The sequence below is a fragment of the Antechinus flavipes genome, chromosome 5 (genome assembly GCF_016432865.1).
Source record: "Antechinus flavipes isolate AdamAnt ecotype Samford, QLD, Australia chromosome 5, AdamAnt_v2, whole genome shotgun sequence".
In the NCBI taxonomy this organism is placed as follows: Eukaryota; Metazoa; Chordata; class Mammalia; order Dasyuromorphia; family Dasyuridae; genus Antechinus; species Antechinus flavipes.
In genome coordinates, this window is record NC_067402.1 from 266,566,331 (window position 1) to 266,590,516 (window position 24,186).

The 24,186-nt window shown below is 39.3% G+C and overlaps 1 protein-coding gene across 1 annotated transcript in view; it reads right to left on the reverse strand.

Annotated features, from left to right (window-relative positions):
• UBE2N (ubiquitin conjugating enzyme E2 N) overlaps window positions 1-24,186 on the reverse strand; it is an 88,567-nt gene that overhangs the window by 47,090 nt on the left and 17,291 nt on the right. Inside the window, exon 4 of the mRNA XM_051963676.1 lies at window positions 15,184-15,408. Within this exon, the coding sequence (XP_051819636.1) occupies window positions 15,184-15,213 (30 nt within the window). The 5' untranslated portion in view covers window positions 15,214-15,408. The remainder of the gene's footprint in view (window positions 1-15,183; window positions 15,409-24,186) is intronic.

Consider the following 24,186-nt stretch of genomic DNA (forward strand, 5'->3'; position numbering starts at 1 on the left):
ACATGCATTCAAATGCTGAGTAAAGGAAGTCACTTAATCTTCCTGAGCTTCAGTTTCCATTTCTTAAAGCAGAAAATAAAAAAGTATATATTAATAGTTCTACCTACTTCACAGGCTCATGGTGAATAAATCCTGATCCCTAGACCAGGTATAGCAACATAATATAGTACAGATATCTATATGCAAATTTCACAAACTCCAGACAATTCATAAAAATAACTAGTTATGAAAAGAAAATTAGGACTATCCTTCACAGTGTATGAGATACATTCTATCTCCATTAAGTACCCAAATTACATTTTAACTTCCCTATGATTTATGATCATTTTTCTTTATTAAATATCCTTCTACATTAAAATGTTAACACCACCCTATAATAAATAACAAGAACAAAAATAGCTAATACATAGTGCTTATGTGAATACTGTTTTAAGCACTTTATAATCATTATCTCACTTGAATCTCACACTCCCTAGAGATAAATGTTATTGTGATTCCCATTTTACACAAAGCAGTTTACTTCCAATTATGACAGTTAACCAACAGTGTACAGAGTACTAGATTAAGAAGAGCCGAATTCCACTTTTTGACAAAAATTGCTGGGAAAATTGGAAATTAGTAGGCATTGACCCACATTTAACATTATGCACCAAGATAAGGTCAAAATGGATTCATGACCTAGGCATAAAGAATGAAATTATAAATAAATTGGAAGAGCATAGAATAGTTTACCTCTCAGACCTGTAAAGGAGTAAGGAATTTATGACCAAAGAAGAACTAGAGATCATTATTATCACAAAATAGAAAAATTTGATTATATCAAACTGAAAAGTTTTTGTGCAAACAAGATTAGAAATGAAGCAATAAACTGCAAAAACGTTTTTAGTCAAAGGTTCTGATAAAGGCCTCATTTCCAAAATATATAGAGAATTGACTCTAATCTATAAGAAATCAAGCCATTCTCCAATTGATAAATGGTCAAAGGATACGAACAGACAATTCTCAGACGAAGAAATTGAAACTATTTCTAGCCATATGAAAAAATGCTCCAAGTCATTATGAATCAGAAAAATGCAAATTAAAACAATTCTTGAGATACCACTACACACCTCTCAGATTGACTAGAAATGACAGGGAAAGATAATGCAGAATGTTAGAGGGGATGTGGGAAAACTGGGACACTGATACATTGTTGGTGGAATTGTGAACACATCCAGCCATTCTGGAGAGAAATTTGGAACTATGCTTAAAGAGCTATCAAACTGTGCATACTCTTTGATCCAGCAGTGTTACTACTGGGCTTATATCCCAAAGAGATTTTAAAGAAGGGAAAGGGACCTGTATGTGCAAGAATGTTTGTGGCAGCTTCTTTTTAGTGGCCAGAAACTGAAAACTGAGTGGATGACCATCCATTGGAGAATGGCTGAATAAATTGTAGCACACGAATATTATGGAATATTATTTTTCGGTAAGAAGTGACCAACAGAATGATTTCAGAAAGGCCTGGAGATTCTTACACGAACTGATGCTCAGTGAAACGAGCAGGGCCAGAAGATAATTATATACTTCAACAACAATACTATTGTCAATACAATTGTCAATGCTGTAAAATTACCCAAACATATATGTAATGGGCTGAGGCTTGAGATGATGCACTGGGTCCCAAGCACATGAGGCTAAATAATAATTGGACCATACTCTATTAATATATAAGCTTGGAGAAAGAATGGCCCCCACTCACTCTTTGTGCAAGTCCTGATGTGTTGTATAGGAAATGACAATTTTGGTGGGTGGAGGCAGGGGAGTGGAGAGGAAGGAAGGGGAGGAGAGACTGCTTGCTTTTGCCATTGCGACGACCTTTCAGCTCAGATTCCCCCTGTTAGCTGGCTTCCTGTCCCAGATGCCCATATTGCTATCGCAATCCTTATTCACCTCTTCACTTCAATAAAGATTGAAGATTTTTCCCTTAACCTGAATTCCTGACTCCGGCTGATTTTAAATATGCGGTCATTACATTTGGCGCCCAAGCGTGGGAACCAAGGACCCTACTTTCACTGAAGAAGTCTCCAGTGACCAGGAACTTAGGTGAGTATAAGACAAACAGGGAACTTATTTTCTTAAAGACTAAATTAGTAACCATTTTTTTTTTTTTTTTTTTGCTGGAAAGGGACAGATCCTAGGTAAAGATTCTCCATCCCCCACCCCAATCCCTCCACCCCCAGCCCCACCTAGGAGTGGTGCTATAGAAAGCCTGCTTAAGCTGATAGAAGATCAAGGGCTACTTGTAACTTGGGAACAGGCAGCTAGACTTCTGCGTACATTAAAACGCACCTCCCCTTGGTTCTTAGAGGAAGAGCCAATCTCTCTAGATAACTGGGCATTGGTTGGTCAACAGCTCTCCGCATATAACAATGAAAACGGTCCTCTCATTCAATTTCCATCGAGGCATTCTATTTATACAATATGATACAGTTGGCCTTCAGATACTGTATAAGTTCTAGGAGAAAAGGTAAAAATTCTAGGAATAGCCAAATGGGGAAGCCTGAGATAAAGGAGGAAGACAAAGAACAGATTAATGGCCATATCCCCACAGGGCATGAAGACTTAAGTGAGGCTCAAGGGTGGGGTGAATCTGAGGCAGCTTCAGCCCCACCTAAGGAGCAGGTAATTGACTCTCCTCCATCAACTCCACCCTCCAGGATGGAGGGTGGAGGGGTAGTGGGGGGGGGGGGGGCAATGACAGCACCAGCACCTCCCCCGCAGCATCCAGCACCTCTTCTTCCCCCCCCCCCCCCCAGCGTCCAGCTGCTCCTTTGAGTAGATTGCAAAAGGGACTAATTAAGGCCAAAGAAGAAGGAAAAATGTATCAGAATTTCAACACCACATTTTTCCTGTAATTCAACAGTTTAATTCTTCAGGTCAAGAAAGTAGAAGATACTCACCTTTTGATATAGAAATCCTCAAAGACCTGAAAAAAGTTTGCACTCTTTATGGGGCTACATCAGCTTATGTTAAGATGCTATTACAAAATTTGTCTTTTGAAATCTTGACCCCTAATGATGGAAATCTATAGCAAGGATATGCCTAGAACCTAGACAAAACTACTTGTGGCTTTCTGAATATAATGAGCTCTGTAGGATACAAGCCCAACAAAATAGTCAAAGTGGAGTTCATACTGCAATCACCTGTGACCTACTAACAGATGTAGGTCCTTATGCAGATGTCGCAGTACAAATTAATTATTCTGTAGCAGCATATGAGCAAATTGCTGCTAATGCTATCAAAGTGTGGGCTTCTCTCCACAATAAAGACGACAAGGGTGGGGCCTTCACAAAAATAACACAAGGGCCAAATGAACCCTTCGCTGACTTTGTGGGATGCTTGCAGACAGCTATCACAAGAACAAATGGAGAAAATCCAATAACAGACATTTTGATAAGGCAACTTGCTAAGGAAAATGCTAATGAGGTTTGCAGAAGAATTATACTAGGACTGTGCAAGGATGCTCCTTTAGAGGAGATCATAAGACGCTGTGCCACAGTGGGCACAGATGCCTTTTATAGCCAGGCTATGATGCAGACTTCCCAAAATCCAAACATGGGAAGACAGAGTCCCTCTTGGCAAGGGACTTCCAGAGAGCCTCGTAGATGCTTTCAGTGTGGAAAAGTAGGGCATCTGAAAGCTCAATGTTGGTATAGAGATAGAATGGGAAAACAGGGTGGGAGAACAAGACCCAATACCCCATGTCCAAAATGCAACAGAGGCTTCCATTGGGCCTCAGAATGTAGACAGATTCAGGGAAATGGGATGAGGGGCCTAGCCCCAGGACCCAAGGCAAAAAACACTTGGGGCATGATGGCAGCCAATGGTGCACCCAGAGAGTGCCTAGAAGTCCAGTACCCAGACATGACCAATCAGCCAGAAAGCCATATGATGGGAGAAGGGGATTACACAATCAACCAGCCAGGAAGCAACCTGATGGCAGAAAGGAATTACAATTAGGGAGAATAGAGCGGTATGCAGCTGGGACAACTGAGATACCCCCTGGAGAGGTGAAATCTGTTCCTCTCCAGCCTATGGATCCCTTACCTCCAGGCACAGTAGGCTTGACCATTTCACCTCATTTTTGTACATACAAAACAGTGTCCATCCACACACTGATGTGGGAAACTGGGGAATGTGTAGATAATATCCCAGTCACTAATATAGGTAGACAACGTGTGACTTCTCACCTAGGAGAAGTAGTAACATCAGGTTTACTCATACAGAACCCTAATAAGCAACCTGGTGATAGTCACCCAGATTCTGACTCCAGACCACAAAATCCAGGAATATACTGGACAGCAGCTGTAACAGCTGACCTTATCCATGTAAATGGCCTACCATTGGAAGGATTGGTAGACACAGGTGCAGATCGTACAGTTATTAGAGGTGCCAATTGGCCCAGTCACTGGCCAAAGATTAAAGCAGACACCTATATATCTGGAGTAGGAGGATCAATAGCAGCTGAAGTTAATGCTGCCCCTATGAGATGGACTTTTGAAGGCAAAACAAGAGTTTTTACTCCTTTTATAGTTGAAAAAATACCCATCAATCTGTGGGGAAGAGACGTTTTACAACAATTAGGGTTAAAAATGAGTACTTCAGTTTTTTAAGCAGGGCTGCTGTTGAAGGCCTGCCAACACTTTCACCTGTTCCTATCCAATGGAAAACTGATACACCAGTGTGGATAGAACAGTGGCCCTTAGGTAGCGATAAAATTCAGGCCTTATTAGATATAGTACAGGAGCAGCTTGAACAAGGACATTTACAACCTTCTCTAAATCCTTGGAATTCACCAGTGTTCCTTGTAAAAAAGAAATCGGGAAAATGGAGGATGCTCACTGATTTAAGAAAAGTAAATGAACAGATGGAAACTATGGGAACTCTTCAGCCTGGACTTCCATCTCCTACTCAATTGCCTAGAGTGTGGCCTCTTTGGGTCATCGATATTAAGGATTGTTTCTATTCTATCCCTCTGGATAAGGAGGGTATGAAAAGATTTGCCTTTTCAGTGCCCAGCGTTAACTTAGCTGAGCCTTATAAAAGATATGAATGGACAGTTTTGCCACACTATGTATCAAATGTATGTTGCTGCTGCTCTTGCTCCAATAAGAAAAGCATTTCCAAAAGTTATGCTATTACATTACATGGATGATATATTGGGATGTGCACCTGAGGAACAAATGCTAGAAGCCTGTCTACAAAAGACCATAGAAACACTAAGATACTACAAATTATACATAGCTAAAGAGAAAATTCAAAGACATGCTCCTTTTCAATATTTAGGATATGAAGTATACCCTAAGATGCTTACAGTACAAAAACTGTCCTTAAGAACAGAGAAGCTAAAGACCTTAAATGATTTTCAGAAATTGATTTCCAGTGGATGTGACCAGTGTTAGGCTTGACTACCTATCAGTTATAACCATTATATGATATTTTAAGGGGAGACAGTGCTTTAAATTCACCACGCCAGCTTACAAAAGAAGCTCAAGAGGCTTTGAGAGAAGTTGAACTGGCTTTATCCAATGTGGTTGAAAGAGTCACTCAAAAACCCTTGGAAATATCAGTTTTTGCCACACAAGAGGCACCCACAGCAGTCCTTCATCAAGGAGACAGTGTGACAGAGTAGGTGAACCTCCCGGCACAACCAGAACGAAGCCTTACTCCTTACTCAGTGCTTATGGCTAGAATTTTGTTAAAGGCCATTAAGCGAGCAGTACAATTATCTGGGGCAAGACCTGATAAGATATACACCTTTTACACCAATACACAAATTAATGTGTGTTGTGAGACCATCCCAGAGTGCCAAATTTTATTAGCCATGGCTCCAAATTTTACACATGGGTCTCCATTAAAGATAACCAGACTTTTACATAATTGGCGATGGATTCTTGAAGAAAAAGTTTCTAAAGTTTCTCTTAAAGGACCAACTATCTTTACAGATGTGTCCAAACACAATATTTGTGCTGTATACTCTCATGACTTAACTATAAAGAGAGTAGTCAGAACTCCTTTTCAGTCCACTCAGCAGAACAAATTATATGCAATCATGTTAGCTCTTACTTATTACCCAGGAGACATAAATATAATATCTGATTCAGCCTATTCAGTAGGTGTGGTACAAAGAATTGCCACAGCCCAAATAAAATTTGCAGCTTCTAATATATATCAGCTCTTTAAGGAACTTCAGGAGCAAGTGAGAAAACATCCAGGTAAGATTTGTATCTTGCATGTCCACTCACATAGTGGACTCCCAGGTCCTATTTTTGATGGGAATTCAAAGGCAGATAGCCTTTTAACTATGTTAGCCAGTACGCCTTTATTTCAGGAGGCCCAGGAATCCCATTCTAAATACCATCAGGCTGCTCGAGCTTTGCGTTTACAATTTGGGATAACAAAAGAGGAAGCTGGGAGCATAGTAAAAAGCTGTACAGCTTGCCTTCCTTTCCACACTCCTAAACTGCCTCCAGGGAAGAACCCTCATGGTTTGAGACCCAATGAAATCTGGCAAATGGATGTGACCTATTATAAATCTTTCCGTCGTCTGTCTTTTATCCATGTTGTGGTAGACACCTTTTCAGGATTCACTTTTGCCATACCAGCAGCAAAAGAGACAGCCCGAGTGGTCACTGAATTCCTCATGCAAGCACTTGCGTGCCATGGGTGTGCCACAAGCAATAAAAACAAGACAATGGTCCTGCATACACCTCCAAACATTTTGCACACTTTTGTGCACAGTATAAGATTTTACACACCACTGGCATACCCTTTAATCCTCAAGGACAGGCAATAGTAGAGAAGAGAAACAGAGACAGTAAGACGCTCCTCCAAAAACAAAAGAAAGAGGGAGCCACAGGTAACCCTAGAGAGCCTCTAAATCTAGCACTTTATACTATTAACTTCTTGATTTTTGACAAAGATGCACTGGCTCCAGCAGACAGGTTTTATAACCCACCAGAAGGGCAGTGTCCAGTGCGAGCAGCTCTACTATCTTTAGATAATCGCCAGGTGATGTGGAAAGACCCAGAAAGTGGTGAATGGAAGGGACCAGATAGGCTAACTGCTTGGGGGAGAGGGTTTGCTTGTATCTCTACAGGTGGAGAAGGAATCAGATGGGTGCCAACGAGCCGTATTCGCCTTGTCCATCGCAGAGAGACGGAGCAGACCCTTGAAATGAAGGAGAAGACCCAAGAAACATAGGGTGGTTCTGTTGCTGATTGTGCTCACCATTGAAAGAGTGTGGCAGTTATGACGTTTGACTCATAGACATAGAAAATCATTGGACTTACAAACCCTCAGAAATCATTGGATTCTTTGAGACATTAGATTGTTGTAGGACTTTAAATCCCTCAGGAATCATTAGATTTTCTGAGAAATGATAAGACTGTTAAAGGACTTCAAAATCTGCTGGAATCATTGGATTTCCTAAGACATAAAAAGACTTTTGCTGGACTTCAAAAACTTGGGGGATGATTGGATTCCCTGATATGTGAAGCAATGGACAATAGATTGGTTTTGGACTATCTCTTGGCTGCTGAAGAAGGTGTATGTGTGACTGCTGTTTCCATACTCTCCTTCTAGGACTTCTGGCAATCTTTTACAACACAATGTTGATTTATATTGTTTGTTATACCGTTACTTGGGTTTATAATTCATGTTTGTTACACCACATCAAGCCTGCGCTGACTGTGGGGAGAGTCATCACTAATAGCCTCTGCATTATTGCTATGTGCTTGTGTAACCCCTCCCATGCTGATGGGTTTGTGCATAATAAGACTCTTCAGCCCAGAAAACCGCTAGCAACCCCCACTTCCCTTTGGTGTTTTTCATCTCCCTTCCTGAGATGTCAGGGAGGGCGTGATTATCTCCTTTTTAGTGCTTTCACCTCCTTTCCTGAGAAGTCAGGGAGGGTGTGATCACCGGTGGTATGTCAGCGAGGGTATAAATGGCTACAATGGACGGTTGGTTTTCAGAGAAGCCTTTGAATTTCCATTGTACCTCGTTCACTGACCACATCTCAAGACTATTCGTTCAGATCAAAAGACAATGTATGCTGGTGAGGCAATATCAGACAGCTTAGTGAGCTGGGGATCCTAGGGAGGGGCACACAGAGTGGCAAGAACATTTCTCTCTCAGAATGTCTCTCTGACCTTCCTGAGGAGTTAGGGATGGCATGATCACCTGTGTTCTAAAACAAAAGAAAGCGGGAGATGTAATGGGCTGAGGCTTGAGGTGATGCACTGAGGTCCCAAGCACATGAGGCTAAATAGTAATTGGACCATACTCTATTAATATATAAGCTTGGAGAAAGAATGGCCCCCGCCCACTCTTTGTGCAACTTCTGATGTGTTGTATAGGAAATGACGATTTTGGTGGGTGGATGCAGGGGAGTGGAAAAGGAAGGGGAGGAGATACTGCTTGCTTTTGCCATTGTGACGACCTTTCAGCTCAGATTCCCCGTTAGCTGGCTTCCTGTCGCAGCTGCCCATATTGCTATCGCAATCTTTCTTGCCTATATTTGCTATCACAATCCTTATTCACCTCTTCACTTCAATAAAGATTGAAGATTTTTCCCTTAACCTGAATTCCTGACTACGGCTGATTTTAAATACGCAGTCATTACACATATAACTTGTAAATAAAAAGCTATTAAAAAAAAAAAGAATATTATTGCTCTGTAAGAAATGACCAGCAGGATGATTTCAGAGGTCTGGAGAGACTTACATGAACTGATGCTGAGTGAAATGAACAGAACCAAGAGATCATTATATACTTCAACAACAACACTATATGATGATCAATTCTGATGGCCGTGGCCCTCTTCAACAGTGAGATGAACCAAATCAGTTCCAAAAGAGCAGTAATGAATTGAACTAGCTACACCCAGGGAAAGAAACTCTGGGAGATGACTAGGGAATTCCCAATCCCTCTATTTTTGTCCGCCTGCATTTTTGATTTCCTTCACAGGCTAATTGTACACTATTTTAAAAATCTGACTCTTTTTATACAGCAAAATAACTTTGGACATGTATACATATATTGTATTTAACCTACATCTTAACATATTTAACATGTATTAGTCAACGTGCCATCTGGGGGAAGGAATGGGGGGGGAAAGGAGGGAAAAAGTTGGAACAAAAGGGTTTGCACCTGTCAATGTTGAAAAATTACCTATTTATCTTGAAAATAAAAAGCTATAATAATAATAATAATAATAATAATAAAAAGGGCTGAGTTCAGATCCTGAAACAGATACAGACATACTGGCTTCTGTTACCTTGGGCAAGTCATTTAATCTCTCTACCTCATCAGTAAAATAGGGATATTAATAATACTTGCCTTTTAAGATTTTGAGGATAAAATTAAATAATACTTACTGAGAAGTTTGAAAACCTTAAAGAACTATGTAAATGCTAACCATTACTATAGGTAAATAACTATTAAACTGATATTAAGATAATCTAACACTTTAAAATAAGAATATAAATCACAAAAAGATGCCTATGAGAAATAAATTGGTTTAAAAATAATTTCAAATTCCAATAAGATTATTAGTTCCAATTACTGTATTGGTCATTCTTTTCATACTAAAAAAATAATAATTTAAAAATAAACCAGAAATGCTTTCAGCTTAATCTTTATGAATAGCTTTCTGGTCACTAAGCAACTATCTTGTAAAATATATAGAATTTTTAATATTGAGCAAAAACTCAAACTGATTTCCTAAAGAGTTCCTAACAACCAAAATAAAATGTAAACACAAACCCAATTACTGCAAAAGTTAATCAAATAAATATATTGTAAAAGGGCTTGAAAATATTTCCAATAAACTAAATGAGATAGACTACATTGGAAATAGTATTGATGTAAAAAGTTGAGAAATTGCATTTGAATCCCTGCTCTGCTCTTATCTCTGACTTTAGGACCTGCCAAAAGGTCTCCAGCCTCATCTTTCAAACGAGAGGGGTGAACTTCTGTATCAATGATTTCTTTTCTAGGTCTAGATATGCTGCTATATATGCTAAAGAAGGGCTCACAATTTTAAAATAAACATGAAACCTTAAATGTAGTGGTTAACCATTATTGATCAGAAAAATGCAAATTAAGACCTCTCTGAGATACCACTACACACCAGTAAGATTGGGCTAAGATGACAGGAAAAGATAATGCCGAATGTTGGAGGGGATATGGGGAAACTGGGACACTGATGCATTGTTGGTGGAGTTGTGAACGGATCCAATCATTCTGGAGAGCAATTTGGTTGGAACTATGCTCAAAAAGTTGTCAAATTGTGCATGCCCTTTGATCCACAGTTTTACTACTGGGCTTATATCACAGAGATTAAAGAAGAGAAAGGGACCTGTATGTGGAAAAATGTGGCACCCATTTTTGTAGTGGCAAGGAACTGGAAACTGAATGGATGCCCATCAATTAGAGAATGGCTGGGTAAATTGTGCTATATGAATGTTATGGAATATTATTGTTCTGTAAGAAACAACCAGCAGGATGAATATAGAAAGGCTTGGAGAGACTTATATGAATTGATGCTAAGTGAAATGAGCAGAACCAGGAGATCATTATACACTTCAACAACAATACTACATGAGGATCAATTCTGATGCAAGTGGCTACCTTCAACAATGAGAGGATCCAAATCAGTTTCAATTGATCAGTAATAAACAGAACCAGAAGAGAAAGAACACTGGAAAACGAGTGTGGACCTCAACATAGCATTTACAAGCTTTTTGTTATTGTTTGCTTGCATTTTTGTTTTTCTTTCCAGGTTATTTCTACCTTCTTTCTAAATCCAATTTTTCTTGTTGTAGCAAGACAACTGTATAAATATGTATACATATATTATATTTAACATATACTTTAACATAGTTAACATGTGTGGGACATTACCTGCCATCTAGGGGAGGGGGTGCAGGGAAGGAGGGAAAAGTTGGAACAGAAGTTTTTGCAATGGTCAATGTTGACAAATTATCCATGCATATGTTTTGTCAATTAAAAGCTATAATAATTTTTTTAAAAATGTAGTGGGTTGGTTAATCTCTCACATTTACCCTATCACATCATAAAATCACATCTCTTCAGCAGGAGTGCTGCTTCTGTCAATGATCACAATTGGGATGTTGTTTTAATTAAGACTAGTTTTGAAAAAAACAAATCACTTTGCTATGCAATGAAACAATTACATCTTAAAGGATTTTTTGTAGATTCTATTTAGTAAAATATAATTGCATTTATTTAAAAGTACATTACAATAATCAAAATACCTGACCCTATTATTGGTGGCCTAAAAAGGACAGGACCATAAAATTCTTTTTTTTAAAAAGCATCAACATCTAAATCAATTTAGTCTTTGCATATCTGAGTTTCATCATATAATATACTCAGAACTCAAAAATGTAGGACTGCCAGGTCACTTACTTCTTAAGGCCACTAAATAAGCTCATAACCTGGTGTATATATTTGGCAAATAAGGCATATCTATCTGCAAATGGATCCATCAGACTAGATAAAATGCAGAGAAACTGTAGGCTAGTGTCCCTGTAAATATACCGCTCACCCCACCTGTTCTTGTCAAGTATTGTATGAGAAAACTAGAACCAAGGCAAAGTAAGTCTCTGACAAATGGAAGCAAGTATAAATCCAGAAAATAGAGAAAAAGACATCATTGATTTAAAGCTAAAAGGTCCTCAGAGGCAATCTAGTCCAACTCACTCATTTTATAAACCAAAAACCTGAAGCCAAAGGATTTAAGTGACCAGCTTAAGATCACTCAAGTCCCATCAAGAATGAATTTTTTTTTTTGAAAGGTTAGGTACAATAAGAGAGAAATTCACCTATAAACTCCTAATTACGCTAACCTAATATTCAAATTTAGAAGTCCATTAAGATAATGTCTAATGTTACTTCTATACTATGTTCAATCCTTCAATCACACAAAGAAAAAAAGCTCAATTCACTTGAATAAACAATGGTTGTTTCCATAGCACTTTGTATTTAAACTTTTCACAAGCTTTGGATCCTAACAGAAATTGTCAGCTAGGCAATACTATATTAATAGTGGTAAAAAAAAAAAAACAGTACCTTATTTGTTTTTATTTATTTATTTAATTTATTAATAATATATTTAATACATGCCCCAAAAAGAAAACGTGTATTGCTAGTAGGAGGGCAATACTGAAATTCTTCCCCTAAAACTATAAAACTCAATAAAAGCACCAAGTCATCTTTTTCAAAGAATGGACAAAACAATGTCATTTTTTATGACACAGGAAAGTTAAAGGACCTTTAATATTTTCAACCTCTGCAGTTCCTAGGGTTACCACCTTCCAAGTGTATGCCAAAAGTGTAAATATTTACTGCAAAAGTAAGTGACAGTATCCAAAAGCCCCATTAAAACTATTGGGACTCACCCGGGTAAAAATCAACTTTACAGTTTATAAAGATCTACAGCTTCATATTATCTATACTTTAAATTATAAAATCTTTCCCTCAGATGGCTTCATATCACAGTGCTTTAAAAATCACAGTTGGGGTGAAACTGATTCATGTATAACCTTAAATCAATTAGTTATTTCTCAGAATTATCTTGCACATCTTTGCAGTTATAGTAAAGCTCTGTACTGAGTGAATTCTGGAGTATGGATTATACAGTTCTCTCATCTGTCACTTCCCCCTCATTTGGTTTCTAATCAAATTGAAACTAGCCATAAAAGGAACAATTAGTCCATGCCATGTGACTGCTTTACAGGTAAGACCACATTACAAAAACTTCTCTGAGTTTTCTAACAAATTAACTACCTTGGAATAGACCCAATATGAATTCATATTTCAATGAATTCTGTCCCCTTGATAAGTGTTTCAAAATGTTAAGTCTTGGTTTTAAATTACAGAACTAGCACCTGACACATTCTCAGTGCTGATTAAATATAAAACAATATTATCTATGTGTATGACTATGTATAAAATCAGGGAACAAATACACTATACAATATTCTGAATGGCAAGCTCTCATTAAGTACCTATTATTAGCTAATATTTAGTTATTCTTAATTGGTTTTTATTTTGTAATTTGTTCTCTGTTCCTATAAATCCAAAGGCCTATTATTGATTAGATTACAAGCATTCATACACCAGGTACAGTTAAAGGAAACAATCCTGATTTAGTCACCTTAGTGTTGAGTAAAGTAGTCATTGAACCATACTTTAATATACTTCATTCATATTACAATAAATAAGCTGAGAAGGAAAAAAATTAGCCTAGGATTATATTTGAGCCAGCTCAAATAGCATCAAGATGGTGATATTCAGGGTAAATTTTTACTTTAAAAAGCTAACAAGAGGATCATCATTTAAAAAAATCTGAAGAGGTCACTGGTCTTGGTAGCTTCATGGCTTGCCTCAAACCCAGTGTCTTATTGTGCAGCAAGTCCTTTCCCCTCAATGGACCTCAGTTCTGGAAAAGGAGGGAATTGGGCTCATAGTCTCTGCAGGTCCTTTAGGTCCTTCCAATTTCATCTTTAACTTTACCATCAACGATCCCATGACTAGATGAACTGGGAGATCAACGGGCCATTAAATATTTATTAAATCTTTTATTATAGGCCAGGCACTGTACCAGGTGCTGGGGAAGGTCCCTCTTTGAGTCAAAGAAAATCAGCCAGGAGTGATAGTAATGGAAGCCAATGGCAATCACTGAAAACCACAGAAACTTTGAATGGAAAGAAATTAAACAGCATTTTATTTTAATGTCTCTCAAGAAGAAAAGATATATTAAAATCCTATGTTTTGAAATTAAAAAAAAAAAAAACAGCCATTCATTCTATTTCCCTCAAAAAATTCTGCAAAGCTAAGGCATAAGGGGATCCCTGGCTTTTCTCAATAAACTCTCCTGTGCCTAGCATACACTAAGACCAAAGGAGCTAAAAAGGACCTTGGAGATCATCTCATTCAACTCCCCCATTTTACAAAGGAGGAAACTGAGCCCCAGTGAGAATGGAGTGCCTGGGTGACACAGCTAACTGGCGTCCCAGGAGGTTTCTCAGGAGCCCTGACCATTACGCCTCGGCTGGGGGTGGCATTCCAGTGCCCCTCCCCCTCTTTGGTTCGAGCTTTTGATCATCTTCTTTCTCTATACCGACTTTTGTCAAGGACTATTTCACACACCCCCCACCCCGGTAGGATTGTAAGCTGTTCAAGAGCAGGGTCCCTCCTGGTGCCACACCCGACCCTCGATCAAAGCCAAGCACCCAATAGGCGCTAAATAATTGAATCTCCGGCACTAACCTTCGCCGGCCTTTGCACGGCTGGGGGGTGGAACCCAACCCAACCTAATCCAACCTAACCCCTCGAAGTAATCGCCTACTGGGGAGCCAGGCATTGACTAAGAGCGGGGCTGAGACAGGAGAGGAGGCTCGAGATGGTTCTGCCTCGGACCCGGGCCCAGGCCCAGACTCTCCGATAAATAAGTGATCGAGGCAGGCTGCTTGGCGGGAACCACCAAAACAGGGGGTGAGGAACTCTAGAGTCTGACTCCAGTGCTGGGGAGGAAGTGAAGTGGGGGAGGGGAATTCGGCCCCTCCCAACGAAAGGGGCGTCGGGCACTAGGGCGGCAGGGAGGAGCTGGGTTCGAATCCGCCTTCGGGCCTCCGCTGGGGGCCCGCCTCGCTACCGCGAGCCTCAGTTTCCCCATGTGTGACACGAGAACTCTGGGCCCGGTGGCAGCTTGGCCGGGGAGCTGGAGGCCACGTACGGAAGCCCCACCCGCGCCCATTCATTCGCCGCCGCTGCCACCAGCAGCGTGCTCCCGCCCGCCCGGAGCCCGCCGAGGACGCGCGAGCTCGGCGACGAGGCCGCGCAGGCGCGGGCGCGCGCGGGGAGGCCCGAAGCGGCCCCCTCCAGGAGCCCGAGTCGCGGCTCCGGCCCTACCGCCCGACCCGCCGCACCCCGCCGGAAGTCCCCGGCGCCTCCCGCGCGCTGCCCCGGCGGGCTCCGGCCAAACCCCTCTCGGCTCCGGCCAGGCCCCGGATCCGACCTGCCGCCGCCGGCCCCGCGGAGCTGAGGAAGGAGCCGTGGCGGAGACGGAGGGGATGCAGAGGGGCGGAAGAAGACGGCCATGGCAGTTACCTTAATAATCCTGCGGGGCAGCCCGGCCATCTTGTCTGATCCGGAATTCAGCCTCGGGGTCTCGTCTCCGGCTCCGCTCGCCTCACGCACGAGTGGAAGTCCCGGGCTTCACTTCCGGGCGACGCCACCGTGCCGCCGTCACCGTTGTTGCCGCCGGGCCCCACGGGAAATGTAGTCTCAGCCGGCCCGAGCTGTAGGCAAGGGCCGCTTCCCTCCGCCTCCCAGCTAGAGAAGGGGGCGGAAATGACGCAAGCCTGGCGGGGAGTAGCTGAGACCGCCTCTCACCTCTCTCCTCTCCTTTACCCCCCTCCTCTCCCGCCTCTTTCTGCACCCCGCCCTTGGGGGAGTGAAGTAGGTCCGACCTTTGGGAAACTAGCAACCCCAGTTCCTGTTCTATGGAATGGCTAGAGGAGAGGCCACCATCGCAGGCGTCCACTCAAATCTCCTTCCCGACCTCCACGCATCCATTCACCACGTCTCCATCCATGCATTCCTCCCCGCCACCTATCGATTCATCCATTCTTCCCTCCCTCCTCCCTCCATTCATCCTCCCTCCATTCATCCATCTAGTCATCCTTTCATCTCGCCATGTGTTCATCCATGCTACCCTCCCTCCATCTACTCATCTATCCATCATTCCCTTCTCTCCATCCGTCCCTCATTCACCCATCTTCATCCATCCATATCTCCCTCCCTCCATCCATCCATTCCTCCCCCTACCCATCTATCCATACTCCCTCCCTCTCTCACCATCTCTCCATTCCTCCCTCCCTCCATGTGTTGCTCTCTCCCTTTATTCATCCATCTCTCCCTCTACTCATCTACTCATCCATCTTTCCCTCCATCCTTCCCTGCATCCATTCATCCATTTACCCATCCATCTATCACTCCATTTATAAATTTAAATGTGTAATAAACATAATGGGCCTCATAGGCCGTTTTATAGATAAGAAAACTCAGACCCAGAGAGAGCAGTCACACAGCAAGTTAATGGCAAAGCCTAGATCTCAGATCCAGATCTGGAAGTTAACCTAAAGGTCAACTGGTTCAGTTTTCTCCATCTGCAGATGTGGAAACAAGCTCAGAGGGGAAAAAGTGAGTGTCCCAGGTCACACAAGTAGTTAGTGTGAAAGAATTGGAAAAGATCTTAGAGGCTACATATTCCAACCCCCTCATTTGATAGATGGAAAAACTGAAGTTTATAATTGAGATTAAATAATTTAGATTTGAAAGGAGCATTTCTCCAGATGAGGGAGGAAAGATGACTTGCTTATGACCATGTTGATTATAAATGGTGGAGGCAATATTGGTAACTGGGTCCTCTTACTCCATGTTCAGCACTTTTTCTGTGCCCAATCCCCTTCTGAATTTGAATCCAAGTCTTCTAATCCCAAATCCAGGCAGGGCTCTTCCACTGTACAAACATTATCTCGTCCAATCCCAATCCACATCATGAATTCTGTCTAAAATATCCTTCACAAGTTCTCACTTAGCCAAATGAATCCAATGATAAACATTTATTAGGCACTTACTGTGTGCCAGGTACTGTGCTAAGTGCTGAAACCCAAAAGTCAAGCACATAAACATTAACCTCTGCTCTGTGGCACCAGCCACACAAAATGAAGAAAAAAATTCTGTAGAGGAAACAATGTTTATACAGATAAGTAAACACAAAATACATAGATGGTATATGTAAAGTATTGGAGAGAAACACAGCAACTGAGAGAATAATAGTAACATAACATTTCTATAGTACTTAATACCTACATATATATACATGTGTATATATGTATGAGTAAGTGTATATACACATATTTATATATTTACACATATACATTTATATATAGCACAATGCTATATATATATAGAATTACATATATATAATTAAATTATAGAATTATTATATTTAGAATTATTGTCTCACTTGTTTTTCACAACAACCCCGAGAGGTACATTCTGTTATGATTCCCATTTTACAGAAGAGGAAATTGAGGCAAACAAAAGTTCAGTAACTTATTCAGGGTCACACTGCTTATAAGTGTCAGAGGCTAGAATTGAACTCAAGAAAAGTGACTTTTGAACTGAGATTTTAAGTAAACTAGGAATTCAAAGAAGCAGAGAAGGAATATATATTCTAATGGTGGAGAACAATCATAAAGCATTAAAGGACACATTTGTTAATTCAATGCCTAGTACATGATAGGAGTTTAAGTGCTTTTTCAGAGCAGCTAGATGATGCAGTGGATAGAATACTGGGCCTGAAGTCAGGAAGACCTGAATTAGAATCCACTGTTAGACCTTTAATATTTCCTAGCTGTGTGACTCTGAGTAAGTCACCAAACCCCAATTGTTCCCCCCAAAAAAAAAATTTAAAGAATTATGTTTTATTTTGGATTACTTGTCATCTGGGGAGGGAGTGGGAGAAGGAGGGAAAATTTTGAAACACAAGGTTTTGTAAGGGTCAGTGGGTTAAAAAATTATCCATGCATATGTTTTAAAAATAAAAAGCTTTAATACAATAAGTAAATTAAAATTATATTAAAATGCAAAAAAAATTATGTTTTGCTTTTGTTTACAAATATTTCATTTGATAATATTTCATTTGATTCTCATAACCACCCTGGGAGGTAGTTGCTATTATTATCCCCATTTTATAGATAAGGAAACTGAGGCTAATAGAGATTAAATGATTTGCCACATAGTTTAGGAAGTATCTGAGGCAGGATCTGAATGTAGATCTTCCTGACTCCAGGCCCATGACTCTATCCACTTTGCCACCTGGCTGCATCTTACTATATCTACTTACTATGCACTAGGTACCACACTTTTGTACCAGAGATACAAAAAACTAAAATGAAAAACTCTCTCAAGGGGACCTTATATTCTACTGGGGACTCTTCTTAAGACTCCCAATAATGAGTAATCAATCCTCCCAAAACACACTTCATTCTAGTTTTAAACTCTTTTTTTAGAAGATTTTTGGGAGTAGCCAGTTGGTGAGGGGGATAGAACACCAACCCTGAAATCAGGAGGACCTGAATTCAAATCTGCCCTCAGACATTTAACACTTACTAGCTATGTCACCCTAGGCAAGTCACTTAATCCCAATTGCCTCAGCCAAAAAAAGAAAATTTTTCCTTATCGCAGAAAATAGGGACTCAAATTTCATAGCAATATAGAATATTAGAGCTAGATGGTATCTTAGGGACCATCTATTAAAAGACGTCATAATCTGCAGGTCTATGAACTTGTAAAATATATTTTTATAACCATATTTCAATATGATTCATTTCCCCTGTCCTATTTTCTACATTTAAAAGCATTATTCAGAAAAGGAATTCAAAGTCTTCATCAGACATTGCCTAAGGGGCTCACATCTCAAAGGAGGTTAAGAACTCTGATCTATCCCAACCTTTCATCTTAAGAAGATGGAAATGGGATCAGACAGGTTAAGATACAAGAAAGTTATGGTCCAATAGAGCAGATAAAAGGAATTCTCAGTATTTACCTAGTTAACTGTATTCATAACTTATTTCCCCCAATGATTTTCAGGCTTTTAGGGAATAAAATGGAAGAGGGATGGCTTGTGGGTAACTGTGTGACCCAGAAAGTCATCTATTTTCCATTTCCTTATCTATAAAAATAAAGAGTGCCTTGAGCTAGCTAAGGGGTGCAATTGATAGAATAGGTAGATAGAAAACCAATCCTGAAGTCAGAAAAATCTGAATTCAAATATGGCCTCTGACACCTGACACTAGCTATTTATGTGACCCTGGACAAGTTTTTTAATCTGGATTATCTGGCAACAACCACAACAACAATGTTGTCTCTACTTTATAGGGCTATTGAGAAATTCATATGTAAAGCACATTGGATCTTATCTCCAATTTAGGCTGGATAGATCCAGTTTGCATAAGTTACATGTTGACTTACCTATTAGATTATAAACATTGCAAGCAGGAATTATCTTTTGCCTTTCTTTGAATCCCTAGTGTTCAATACAGTGCCTGGCACATAGTATATATGTTTAATAAATGCTTATTGACTTCTTTTTGCAAATCTTAAAACTCTATATAAATCACCACCATATCACTGTCATTGAATAGTTATATAAAGTGGATATTTGTCCATTTAATTAAATAACTGACATATACTTCACTGTTGTGATCATTCAGAAGAAAGTCCTTAGGTTCTCTTTAAAGAGAATTTTATAGTTTGTCCCAGGACTTATTCCACAGCTGGCTTAGAATGAATTTGGAATTCACTATCATGATTTTTTTCTTGGAAGCAATCAGGATAAAGGGATTTGTACAGGGTTATAGATCTAATAAATGTTTGAGTAGCATCTATTTAAAACCATCATATGTAATGGGGATAAACTGGAACCATTCCCCAAAAGATCAGGGGTGAGGGGCAACTAGGTGGTACAATGGATAGAGCACCAGCCATCTGGCCTCAGACACTTAACATTTCCTAGCTATGTGACCCTGGGCAAGTCACTGAACCCTAATTGCCTCAGTTCAAAAAAAAAAAAAGATCAGGGGGTGAAACAAGGTTGCCCACTATCACCATTAATATTCAATATTGTATTAGAAATGCTAGCTTTGGCAATAAGAGAAGAAAAAGAGATTAAAGGAATTATGAGTAGGTAATGAGGACACCAAATTATCATTCTTTGCAGATGATATGATGGTATACTTAGAGAACCCTAGAGAAGCAACTAAAAAGCTATTAGAAATAATCCACACCTATTAGAATAATCCTGCAAAGTTGCAGGATACAAAATAAATCCATGTAAATCATCAGCATTTTTATACATCACTAACAAAATCCAACCGCAAGAGATACAAAGAAAAATTCCATTTAAAATACTTGTCAAGAGTATAAAATGTTGGGGAATCTATCTGCCAAGGGAAAATCAGGAACTATATAAGCAAAACTAATAAATGTCTGAGGCTGTATCTGAACTCAGTTCCTCCTGACTCCAGGGCTGGTTCTCTGTGCCACCTAACAGCCCCTGGAAACTAATATGATTTTATTAGTGGAAATAACATTAAGGAAAAAGTATTATCTGTTTCACCATCACACCTCAAAAACTAATAGGTTTATCCATCTAACTTGCAGCTGCAATCTTTCAAATGTTTTGTCTTCACCATTAGCATGTGTATCCTCAGTTCTCTTTACATTTCTTTCCATATAGTAAGCCCTACATAAATGGTACATTCATCCATTCATGAGTTGACCAGAGTACTAAGAGGTTAAGAGACTTTTTGATCACAAAACCAGTACATATCAGTAGCAAATCTTGAACTCAGGTCTTTCTGACTTTGAGATTAGTTCTCTATATACCACCTTCATGTTGCCTCGCTTAAAAAAAAAAAAAAAAACTGTTTCCAAGGCAATCCCAATAAACTTTGGATAGAAAATGTCATCTACATCCAGAAAGAGAACTATGGAGAATGAATGTAAATTAACATATGTTATGTTCACATTTTTTTTTCTTCTTTTGTCACGGTTTTTCCCTTTTGTTCTGATTTTTCTCTCCCAACATGATTCATAAAGAAATGTATATTTAAAAAGTTAATATACATATAAAAATAAAATGCATATGTGTGTGGGGGGAGTTGATATAGTTAAATTAGTGAGCATTCTAAAGTTTTACATGAATATCCTGCTTAAAAGGCAAGAGGTTCAGAAGGAAGGAAATTTCAGAATTAAGTTTAATCATTAAAAGGGACATTAGAATAAGAGTGTTGGTTCCTCAGAGAGTATGATGAGGCTGGTCCTTGAAAATTAGATTAGTGGGGAGATGCTTTCTTAACAGCAAGAAATTACTGCTCTTCAGAGAGTTTGGCAGAGTTGCTGCATTTTCCCAAAGTTATCCAATGGGATCAATGAAGAACTTCATATAGAAACACCTTTTGAGGAAGGTTTTGTTGGTTTTGTTTAGAAAGCCTCTTTTTTTTCATTATATATACATTGCAAGTCTTTGAAATCAGGAAGACCTGATGTTTGAATTCTGCCTCAGACTGTTACTAGACATAGGACCCCTAAGCCAGTCACTGAATCCTTCTCAGCCACTTTACTCATCAGTTTCCATATCTGTAAAATGGGAACAATAATGGTATCTACTAGGTTGCTGAGATATCAGATATCAATTTAACCAATCAACTAAAGATATTAGATGCAAAATATTTTACATCCTTCAAAGTAATATATGAAAGATTACCTATTGTTGTTATCTTAACCCTTTTAAAGTTAGATGTGCATAGAATTGTATTTTCTGTAGGGGAAAGAAACAGGTTTTCTGGCTTAAAGTTCTCTGTACAGAACACTAGCCCTGGAGTCAAAGGATCTAGGTTTAAAAATCACACATTACACTTCCTAGCTTTGTGTCTTGTTTGTATGTACAAAGTTGTTTTGCATGTTCTCTTCCCTGTTAAACTGAGCTCCTAGAAAAAAGAGACTTGGTTTTCATTTTCTTTGTATTCCCTGCAGTTAGCACATTGCCTGGTTGATACTGTATAGTAGGTGCTTAATAAATGCTCATTAACAAATGGATCCTATATTACTGTATTACTATGTTATATGGATCCATATATTACTGAATCTTCAAATCTGAATACACCTCAAAGACTATACAGCCCAACATTACTGAGAATCCTCTCACTAATTTTGTTGTTCAGTAGCGATTGACTTCCTCATGACCCCATTTGGAGTTTTCTTGGCAAAGATACTGGAGTAGTTTGACATTACTTCTTCAGCTCATGTGACAGATGAGGAAATGGAGACAAACAAGGTTTAAGTCGTTTGCCCAATAGTGTTTAAAGCTGACTCTTCTAGCTGCTTTCTATACCCAATAAAAATGGTCTTGAACTTGAAAGTTCATTTAGTTCAACTCTCACCCTCATTTTTAGATGAGGAAACTGAGCCCCAGGAGTTATATAATTTGTGACAGCTAATATTCAAAATCCTTTCCTAGATCCAAACCCAGCACTCTGTGCATTATACCAGTAGGCCAAAAACAGAGTCCTCATACATAAAATGAGAATGTTGATGTGCCTTACATATCTTAGGAGTTATTGTTAGAAAGGTACTTTAGAAACCTTAAAATAATATGGAAATTTGAACTTTTGTTCTTAAATATAGAAAGCAAAGAGAAGGGCTGCATGTTTGGTTTTTTTAGACATCCCTTCCTACCCCCACGGCTGTTTCTTCCAGAAAAGTTCAATGAATCTGTGGCTAATAAATTACAGATGATATGGATAGATATGTGTGTATATATGTATATACAATACACACATGTATGCATGTAAAAATATAATGTATTATATGTATATATAGCATTTGAACATGTGTGTGTATATAGATACTGATATGTATGTATATATAGAGATACAGATAAACATGCATATTTCTCTTTCATATACAAATACATATACACACATGTACACACACAGTGTCCCAAAAGTTTTAATTTGGTTTTAAGTTATTAAAGCTTAAAATTGATCTAAGAAAGATGGGATCACTTTTCTCACTCACACATATGTATATGTGTATATATTTACATTTATATGTATATATGCAATTATATGTATATATCTACAGAGAGAGGAGGGAAAAAGAACAGAGAATGAGGAGTTAAAGGACTTACCCAGTCATATCACCTATGTTAGAGGGATCTGATTTTGGGATTTCCAGACACTAAGGTTCCTTTTCCATCCCCCACTCTAAACTACCTCTCCTTTCTATTTCTTAAGAGCAATCACTGCAAAACAGTTTGGAATGATGTTTGATGTAAATCCTGCTAAACAGGATGTGTTCTGTTTACTAGAATACCAGAGCTGGCACAGAGCTGAGCCCCAACTTAAAAACATGCCTAGGAGTCCTGCTCACCCCAAACATTGAATGGAAAGTTTCCACCCCATAGCACTTGAGATACTCTAGAACTTGGATTATGGTATAAAGGATTGACCTCCATTAATATGTATCATTCTTTCCTTAGGCTCAATGGAAAGAAATCTGTGGCATGAAGTGATAATAACAATACAATCTATAGGGCTGCCAGATTATAGAATCATACACTCTCTGAAGCAACCCGAAACTTAAGAGGCCTTCCAGTCTCATTTGGCAGAGAATCCAATAGCCCCCAAAGGGCTCTTCCAGGTATACTTGATGACCAGCAAATGTAGTACAGTGAAAAGAGCCCACAGCCTAACCACCTATTACCTGAATGTTTTTGTTCATTTGTGACCCTATTTAAGGTTCTCTTGGCAAAGATATTAGTGCAGTTTTCCATTTCCTTCTCCAGCTCATTTTATAGATGTGAAAACTGAAACAAACAGGGTAAGTGACTTGCCCAGGATCACATAGCTGGGAAGTGTCTGAGGCCACATTTGAACTCAGGAAAATAAGTCTTCCTGACTTCAGGCTAGGTACTCTATCCATTGGACTACCCAGTTTCCCCTAGGGAATTACCCGAATAACCTTAAGCAAATCTCCATTTTCCTTACCGATAAAACAATATGGGCTCTGAGGCTCCTTCTAGCCTTTGACCTCTGATCAGTCCAATGACTTCCATTGAAAGGTATCCAACTAAGTCCCAAAGCAGCCCATTCCATTTTGGAGTTGCTCAGTTGTTAGAAACTTTTCCATATGTCAAGCCTAATATAGGATTTTTCTAGTTTTTTACCCATTATTTAAAGTGAAATAGTTCTTCTCCCTTTCTATGACAAATAGGTAAAGATACCTATCATGTTCCCATAAAGTCTTCTCTTATCTAGACCAAACTTTCCCCCAGTTCCTTTATAGAATCCTCTTGTGACATGATTTTGAGGGTCATCCTGGCCATCTGCTCTCTGGACACTTCTCAGTTTATCCTTGTTTTTACAATATAGTTCCGACCCAAATTTCCAAATGGAAAATCTGTTTTAATGGAACCTACTTGTTTATAAATAGGTTTTGTTTTTCTTTTCTTCTCCTTGGGGGAGATGGCAAGTATTT